Genomic DNA, 9,944 nt, shown 5'->3' with positions numbered 1-9,944 from the left:
CTATCTATAACCAGTAAACCCATTAATACAGAAAACATGCTTACAGGCTTTTCTTATTTTGGACATTTGTGTCCCATACATAATCGGATTGAAAAGTGGTTGAATGATGAGGAAATACAGAGACAGGAAGATTCGCAGTGTGCTGGGTACACTGTTCATATCAAACCTGCTCTGAAGTATTTCAAACAAACACCCAAAATAGAAGCTTAAGAGTGAGGCCAGGTGCGGTGCACAGGTGCTGACGGCTTTACGTCTCGCCTGTTTGGATCCAGAAAAACAGATTATGAGTATTTTAATGTAGGAGTAAAGGACTGGAAGCAGAGGGACTAAGATGCTGACAGCGGTGTTAAAAAGTCCATAAATGTTATTCACTTTTGTACCTGAACATGCCAACTTAACAATAAGATAGTTACTGCAATACAAACTGTTGATGGTGTTTCCACACAGCGTCAGGCGGAGGGTCAAAGATAAGCCAATCAACATGTTAATAAATGAGAACAAACATACCGAAATAATAAAGAGAAATACTTTGTAATACGTCATTATGGCGTTGTATTGTAAAGGACAGCAGACAGCGAGGTATCTGTCATAAGACATGACGGCTAAAATACAAAATTCAATGACAGCGTATGTGTACAAACAATAAACCTGCAGGAAGCACAGAGGAGCAGAAACAGTGTGAACATCAGAGAGGATCTGAAGCAGGAGGAACGGAAACAGCCCTGTACTACCATACAGCTCATTCACAAACAGGCTGCACAGAAACATGTACATAGGTTCATGTAAGCTTCTGTTCACACAGATAACCACAATCAGAGACGTGTTGGCAGCAATGATCATGATGTATAATATTGTAGTTAGTGAGAAATAGGAGAGTTTTAAACTTCCAACATCCACGTAACCTCCAAGAATGAAATACGACAGAGGAGAGGAAGTTACATTTAGCATAGTTTTTCTTTAAGTCACAAAATAAGTATAAAAAGATGACACTGTGTGATTCAAATAATTACCCCCAAAATCTTCAGCAACATTTGGAAACAAAAGTTGTTTTGTTTTTCTCTGAACCTTTTATAGTAAAAACCTGCATTAAAGACACCACCTCACCTGTTCACCTGCTCACCTGTGAATACTCCTGCAGGTGTTTCCACCCATAAAAAGCTGCAAGGGTGCAGCTTTTTATGATCTTCCACAAACTGACTGAGTCCACACACAAAAAAACCCCCCATTAGCTAAGAAGAGTAAGATTGATTGGTCCAGTTCATGCCAAGAGGAAACCAATGGCCCTTCTCTGAGTAAAATGGTGATTGACACCGGGAGCATCTCTACAGTTAGGACTGGAATAATCACTGTGTGACATAATAATATAAATGATATAAAATAAAGCATGCTAGGTTATTATTTCATGAGAATTTCATTACAGATCAACTTTAATGAAAGGCTTGTGCATCCACAGGTGCATTTCCCAGGAGCTTTGTTGTCAGGGGCGAACTGCCCCTTGTAAGATCTCCAGAGCACTTTGGTTCTGGTGAGGGGCCGCTCTGTGATCTCACAGGGCCTAAAAACAATAACTCGGGCTAGCCTCCTGTAAGTACTAACACTTGCAGAAGGGGCTGAGGAAGTTGAGTGCTTTCTGGATTGCTTAGTAGTCATGGTGGGAGCTCTGTGGTCTGATCTTTGATTGATGAATCTGGCTTTAGGAACCTGGAATGTTGCCTGTCTGGTGTGAAAGGAGCCTGAGCTGGTGCTTTAGGCTGAGAAGGACAGGTTACATATAGTCGGGATTGTCTCACCTTGGTTTCTGGTGCTCCAGGAACGAGTTTCCTGGAAGCGGGCTGGACTCTATGCCACTCGGAAATTGTGGGTATTCTTGTATCCCCAAGTTTGTTGCCTGCACATTGGGTTTTTTCTGTGTGGACAAGAGGGTTACTTTCCTGCACCATCTGTTCAACCGCTCCCTGACTCTCCCTGAGTCATGCCACCATGCCCACCTCTCTTAACTCTTTAAGACCTACCATAGATCCAAGTCCACCAGAGCTTCTCTTCATATTTTTACATGCTGTAGTGCCATTTTTGGGGGCATTTCAAGTTGCTATACGTCAATACAACTGTTATATCCCAAACTTTAATAATATGTATGCATTAAATGTACAATAACTACATAAATTGCAAAAAAGTGCCATAAACTACAAAAAAAAAAGAAAATCATTTTTGGGTTTTTGTTTTTACACATATTTCTAGTTAGAGAAATTTCAGAGGGACATCCCTCAAAACTGTAAATGCAAAAAAATTGCAGTTGCAAGTTTCCAACCACAGGATATTTATTGTGAGTGTCTTCATAATTTTATTTTTTTTATGCACCGATTTTTATATACTGCAGGAAAAACAAAAATAAATATTATAATGCAATTTTGCAAAAAAAAAACCCAGCATGTGCATCAAAATGAACTATTTGTCACGGCCCAGCAGCACGAGGTCAAAGGGATGGACACAAGTGCAGAATCCAAACCGGAAGACAGACAGTGAGTGAACAAAAAGGTTTATTTCTTTCCCCACAATTAAACACCAGCCAAATCAAAACGACGCCACTACACTAGTGGGCGCGCAGCCAAAACTAGTCAACTAAAGGAAAGCTAAACAGCTCTAGAATGCAGCAGAGCAGCTGTGGCAGTGGGGAGGTGGAAGCTTGGGCCGGGAAAAGTACTATGAAGTGACCGGGGCACTGTAATGAGAGGAGAGCACAGTCAGAGGGGTCCAGCAGTCAATCAGCGATCCTCCACAGTTAAACTGAGTTGCCTTACTTGGTTTCAGGTGGAGGGGACAGGTGGGGCGCAAGGCCCGGATGAGGTGAGGTGGAGGCGTGGGGAGGCAGGCAGGTGAGAGGCGGGCTAGTTGGCAATGCTGTACCAGCAGCTGGGGGCCCAGGTCCAGGAAAGCGGGGATGACTGAGGCGAGAACCTCACTCCAGGAGTCAACTCTGCAGGCAGGGAAAAAACAGGTAAGTTTTCACACAGGATCCGGACAGAGCAATAACACACCACTGACTAACACGGGATAGCAGCTACTCAGGCGATGATTGAGTGCGCAGGTCTTATATGCTGCTGGAATAATTGCCCACAGGTGGTCAGCCAGGGAGGAGCAACCGATCTCCGCCCAAAGGAGGAGGGCCGCAGTTGGAAACCTACAGGTACCCACCCAGACCATGACACCACCCCTGGATGCTGGATGCTGGATGGAGGGGACCTCGAGCTCAGCCTCCGGCTCCGGGAAAAGGGGAGGCTGGTAGCCGATTGAGGCCTCAAAAGGAGAGAGACCTGTCGCTGAGGAAGTGAGGGAGTTGTGAGCATACTCCGCCCATGGCAATAACGTCGACCAGAAAGCGGGGTTGGAGGCAGTGACGCAGCGGAGGGTGGCCTCCAGTTCCTGATTGAGGCGTTCTGTCTGGCAGATCAGATAGATCATGCTGACGTCTATTCCAGCGTAGGAAGTGTTATGAACAGCTGATCAGACAGGCAAAGCATGTTTCTGGAATATTATGTTTTTGTTGATGCAAATGCTTTTTATGCAATTTTTGCAAAGCCATATGCCGTGACCTTGGACAAGCTGAATACGTAAGCTGTAATTACAATTCCTCCGGTTTCATATGCAAAAAAAATAATAATAACAATTGCGTTAGCTTATGTGGTTGGAATTCTACCGGACTTTAAAAATACAGCGGTCCCTTTTTTATCCTGGGAGTTACGTTTTAAGAATAACCCGCGATAGGTGAAATCCGCAAAGTAGCCAACTTTATTTTTTACAATAATTATAGATGTTTTAAGGCCGTAAAACCCCTCACTACACACTTTATACAGTTTTCTCAGACAGGCATACAGGACAGGATACAGGACGGAGGTAGAGAACTTGTCCTGCTGGTGCTCAGAGAACAACCTGAAGCTGAACATCCTTAAAACCAAAGAACTCATAATGGACTCATAATGGAGACACAGACAGGTCTACTCCCCTCTCATTATAAATGGAGAACAGGTGGAATCTGTCTCCACCTTCAGGTTTCTGGGCACCCACATCTCAGCTGATCTCACCCGGACCCACAACAGCATCGCCCTGGAAAAGAAGACCCAACGGCAGCTGTACCTCCTCTGTGTCCTGAGGACGAATACCCTGGACCAGAAGCTGCTGCTGGCCTTCTACTGCTCCTCGGTGGAGAATGCTCTCCTCAGGGGCCACGACTGAGAGCAGGAAGGCTGCACAGAGGGTCATTAACACGGCCAAAAACATCATTGGCTGCCCTCTGACACCCCTGGAGGTCATCACCTGATCCTCCTGTCTCAGGTAAACCAGGGCCATCACAGGTGACCACGCCCACCACCTGCTACCCTCTGGTTGGTGCCTCAGGTCAATCAGATCCCACACGTCCTGTTTTCTATATATTATTTTTGTTGTATATAAACTCCCCTTGTCTGTTATTCATTCCTGCTGTCTACTATTTATATTTTTATTCCTGCACAGTTGGTGCTGAACACACACAATTTCACTGTACATGTACAGTGACAATAAAAAGCTATTCTATTCTATTCTATTCTATTTTATTTATATAGCGCCAAATCACAACAGTAGTCGCCTCAAGGCACTTTATATTGTACAGTAGATCGTACAATAATAGATACAGATATTCTATTGTGTTGCTGGGGGATTGTTGCCGGATGTCTGTATGTCTGTACCATGTTCAAACATAGGGATGTGCATAAGCGCACATGGCACCAGGACACCCTAGGTAACAGGTCGATGACCAAATTTGTGATCATCAAATCATCAGATCTGCAGTCATGTGTTCTGGACACCCGGGTGAAAGGAACAGAGCTGTCAACTGATCACCAGCTGGTGGTAAGTTAGATCAGGTAGAGGGGGAGGATGCTGGATACAATTAGAATATCTAAACATAAAGTGAGGGTGTGCTGGGAGTATCTGGCAGAGGGTCCAGTCCACAAGATCTTCAATTCCTGGATCTTGCAAAGCTTCAACAGCATTTTGAGGGAAGCTGAGTGGACCACAGCTCCATTGTTGAAGCTGTGTACGGAGCTGTGGCCACATGGCTGAATATAAAGAAATGAAGATTTTTGCACATCAATGTATTTTGATTCCATAGGATTAGGATAATCACTGATGATGACCTCACGGGTTTAATCTGGAAACATACCGCCTATTTCTGTTTCAGCGGTGCAATATGTAAGAAAACCTTCTCATAACTTGTTACGATATTTGTCTTGTTGTCAGATGCCACCTGTTATTTTGAAATAGTTTTTTTTCTTGTTGTTTTTTGTAACCTACTGGTCACAACAAAGTTGAAACAATGACAGCTGTTTCACGACTAGCTGTGGCCTATTGCTGATTCCAGGCATTGACGTCGGGGTTGCTGACTGTGAATTTTCATTATGCAGCCCAAAGAGGTCACAGTGATGTGAAGGAGGCCATTATTAAAAGCAGAAGACTGCTGTCACGCCAGGAACTGCAGGAGTGGACAATGTTTGGATGTACCAGGTCGTTGGTAACACTTTTATGAACTTTTATACCTATTTACACCGATGTGGAATATACATAATAAAACTGCATGTGTGACTCTTTGAAGTCTTCTGTAAAGTGTTTATACTTATCTGTTTCTTAGCATGTGGCTAAAGTGCAACATTAACTGGATCAGCAGTGAGCTGGTGGATGTTCAGAGTTGGTGTCCACATAAATATGGACAACACATACATTCTACAACATCAGGAAAAAGCTGGAGCAGTGTTTCAGAAAGTCTGTATGAAGTTTGCAGGGTGTGTCTTCATGGATGGATCCTCTGAGGGGGGTCAGCCCTCTGAGACCAGAGCTGAGGTCTGCTCCGGCTGATTGGTCTCTCTGGTCAAAAGCACTCACAGATAGTTGCATCAGAGGGAGTTGGAGGAAACTGTGGCTAATGAGGAGACACCTCAGGGACAGAAATGTTTACATGCACAGATGACCTTTAATCTACCGGTTACAGTGATGATGTAACTCTTACAGCATCAGCAGCCGCTGCAGGTTTACTTCAACAGAAAAGTTCTCTCACTTTGTTCAAAGTCTTAAATTCGTCTTTTGTGGAAATAACTAAAAGTTAACTCTCGAACCAAGACGGCACTGATCCCAGTGCCACGTTAGCCTCCTAACACACAGCAGGCCTGAGGGCCACTGAGGGTTTAGAGTCTGTCACATGATTAACTGCAGGCTGAGACAAGAAGAAAAAGGCCATAAACTAAAGGAGCTGACGTCGCTCGCACTAAACACAAAACCCTTTATACATGCGTTTTTATTAAAGGCTGCATTTGTGTGGTAGAAATTTCACTCCCTTCAGAGAACACTGGACCGTCGTCGCTGCCAAACGTGAACCCATGTCTGAACCCGGCCTTCAGTGAACCCTGACCTAAATGTCAAGTGGGTCACTAAAAGTCAGCGAGTGCCTCTTAACTGCCCCCCTCACAAATCAACTGATTTAAGCATTTCTAATGAACTGTTGCAAAATTCAAAAAGAGAAAGTTGAGCCAGAAAGTTTTCCCAGAATGCACTTTGTGAACTTTCCTGCAGTGAATGATCAGAAACAGATCTGCCACCAAGTTCCTGCTGCTCTACATCACAGACACGACACTGACACAGGTTATTGAGACTGATGGACCATCACATGGATCTGGAATGATCCATGTACAGAATGACCCCACGGTCAGCTGATCCTGTTAAGCAGAAATGTTTAAGGTGGCAAAAATGATGCAAACTCAAACTTATGAATGTATTGTCTTCTACCATTTTTTTTTAAAAATTTGTCAGAAGGTTCAATAAAAACTGCAGTTTCCAAAAAGTTTAATTTTCTGGCAATTATTTCATAGTTCAGACTTTACAGGGTTAACAACCTGCAGAACAGCAGGATCCTGTTGGGGTTAGGTCAGCTAAACTTTTAAGGACTTGAACAGAAAGCATCTGGACTTGTTTAATTTCACAGTGGACATAAACTCATTCAGAACTGACAGAAGTCATCAGTGTTCACTATGAATGACCATCTATGAACAGAGGGGGGCTTACAACACCGATTTATTCTGGGATCCTTCCCAGATGCCTTAATGCCCTCTCACATCTTGTGTCAGTTGATCTCAGTAAGTCACATGATAGGGCGAGGCAAGGTCTCACAATGGTTTCAGCCCAAACCTCTACTGGTAATGACCCACAACCTTTTTCACAACTTGGCTAATGTGATGGGTCACATGATCAATAGCGGATCAACAACCCTCCTAAGGCTTGAATACCTAAGACTCCACCATTTGGTGTTAGAACTGAAGAAGCTTCTTACCACCAGTTTAGCTCACTGGGGTGAGCGGCTAACCATAGGCCTACATCTAAGGACTGATTCTTATGTACTGCTTTTCTACTCTCCCAGAGTACTCAAAGTATTAATTATACAACATGCCACATTTACACAAGCACTGTCTTCTTTGCTTTTAAGTGTTTACTAACTAACATTCACACCCCGATGGATGCATCGGAGAGACACTTCGGGTTAATAACTTGCCCAGGGATATTTGGCATACATACTAGGGAGATTGAACCACCAACCTTCCAATTAGTAGGTGACCTGCTCTACCTCCTGAGCTACAGCCAACCTGTACGGCACCCCATGTGACTCAGAGCGGCCAGCCCGGGATTTAGTCCACCCCACAGCCCTTTGCCACATGTGTTCGCCTCTCTCTCTCTGTCTTCACTGCACTGTCTAACAAAGGTGGTAAAAGGCCAAAAATAATATATATTTAAGAAAAAAAAGAAACTTTAAAAAGTCCAGTCGCTTTTCCTTCCAAGCTCCTCAGACAACCATCACCTGGATGGCCTACACAGAGATGTCAACTTCACTTCTAACCCTTTTTAATGAATTTTTCCATGTTGGTCAGGCTGTATGGAAAGAGCAGCTGTGATGCATGTATGAGCTAAAATCTTCTGTTTGTGGTTTCTGAAAATGTGCTGTGTGCTGGATGAGGTAAAGACTCAGATGCTGGTGTGTCATGTCCAGTGTTGGGACTAACGCGTTATTAAGTAATGCGTTACAGTAACTACGTTATTATTGTGGTAACGAGCACTAACTAGTTATTATGCCAAAATCAGGAATGCGTTAATCGTTACTGGGATTTAGATAGGGTCGTTATTTGTTACTTCGTGTGGTGGCTATCACGGAGCGTCCACAGATTCAGTAACATTAGCAAGTGGTGGAAGCCAGCAGGTGGATGAGAGAAAGGGGAGGCAGGAGGAGGAGAGACCCGAGGTGGCCAAGTGTCAGGTGAACTGAACTTCAGGTAAGAAGTTATGACCTGCAGTCTATCTGGGTCAGATATAAACCAAGTTTAGGTGGAGTTTATTTTCATTATGCTGACTTTTTACAGTCAGTTACAATAACTCGTACTGCGTACTAGCTAGCATGACGGAGTTTCTATACAGCTGGGTGGGTGCTATGATGTTACTGATAGTGAACTTTATTTTATTCATAAGGTTAGTTAGTAGAGTTGCCAACCGTCCCCTAAAAAACGGAATCGTTCCGTATTCAGAGAAAATATTATGCGTTTCGTATTGAGCTGAAAAGGAACAGTTTGTCCCGAACTTCAGCTAGAATGGAAAAAGACACAAAGCTGGATTTATTCTGTGTCTTTGCTGCACAGCTGGATTCAGGAGACAGACACTAGAGCAGGGCAATATGACCAAAAATATTTATCACGATATACATTTGAAAATTTGCGATAACGATATAACTGACGATATAATTGACACTAGACAAAATACTTTACAACTCCACAACTTTATTAGTGCAAAAAAAACCCATCAATGTATTTTCACTTAAACAAGCAGCTGTTTTTTATGTGCATTAAAGTTATATAAAAATTTAACAGTGCAAATGCAAATTCCTTGCTGACAGTTTAACCAAAAGGCATTTCCAGTGGAAACTGGCCGACATATCCTCAGCATAACCATGTATAATATCCACAAAACTTAAAAAGAGGTTATACACACACAATACGGTAATATTATGTTGAAGCACAGTACGTATCACTCCGCGAGGCTCCTGCCTACGATAGCCGTAATGCTCCGACAATCCATCAAGCGGTGCGGCTTCGTAGCTTAGCAAAGTCGTACTAAAACATTTGACAGATTTTCGAGCGCCGTGTAGCACATAAAATCGTTTCGAGGTCATAAACACAACCAGAGTTCATACATAAGGCACACGGGATTATAAGGGGCACTGTCGATTTTCAGAAAAATCAAAGGATTGATTTTAAGTGTGCCGTATTTTCCAAAAAACACGGTAATAACGACGGCCCGCTAGCATGCTCTACCAAAAATAGTGCTTTGTTGTGTATCTGACGGACGAAAGCTAAACCAGTTCCACACAGACTATAGCTTCTGTTAGGATAGCTGGAGTTATTCTGTCGTTACGCTGCAGCTGCCTCTTCTTCTCTCATTCTCTCCCCCTCCCTCTCCTGTTGCTCCTTCAATCATGAAACTGATCAATGATCAGCTGATCGGCTTTTCTCTCTTGTTTGTTTATCGCCCACTTTGCGCCAGAAAGAGGAAACCAGCGGATGTCGCGCTAAACAACAGCAGCACGTTTAAGCTTGATCAGCTGTTGATAGAATTTATTTAATATTAATTTCTAGTATCAGCTGATGTTTGCTGGAGCCACAGCTGTAAAGCTGCTGGTCATGATGTCGGTTTGGATATGTGGTGAGAGGGAAACATGAAGATGAAACCAGGAGATGTCCTTACTGAATCATCAGAGCTGAACAGGTGATGGAGAAACAGGTTTACCTTTTAGGTGACATGAATGAGTTGAAGTTATGAACTGTTTCTGAGAGACAAATAACACCAGGATCCTTTTCTAGGTAGCTGACAGCTGGTAAATGTGCAGG

At 43.4% G+C, this 9,944-nt stretch overlaps 1 protein-coding gene across 1 annotated transcript; it reads right to left on the bottom strand.

Annotated features, from left to right (window-relative positions):
• LOC134640751 (putative olfactory receptor 8G2) lies at positions 1–951 on the bottom strand. The gene has a single exon (XM_063492650.1). The coding sequence runs from the start codon at positions 946–948 to the stop codon at positions 1–3; it is 948 nt and encodes a 315-aa protein (XP_063348720.1). The 5' UTR covers positions 949–951.
• Positions 952–9,944: the final 8,993 nt, after the last annotated feature.

The sequence above is a fragment of the Pelmatolapia mariae genome, linkage group LG14, assembly GCF_036321145.2.
Source record: "Pelmatolapia mariae isolate MD_Pm_ZW linkage group LG14, Pm_UMD_F_2, whole genome shotgun sequence".
NCBI lineage: Eukaryota > Metazoa > Chordata > Actinopteri > Cichliformes > Cichlidae > Pelmatolapia > Pelmatolapia mariae.
Note: the sequence above shows the minus strand (reverse complement) of the source record. Positions and strands in the feature narration are given on the sequence as shown.

What these genes read in the sequence shown, in the direction of transcription:
- LOC134640751 (XM_063492650.1), bottom strand. Translation starts at nt 948, where the DNA reads ATGCTAAATGTAACTTCCTCTCCTCTGTCGTATTTCATTCTTGGAGGT.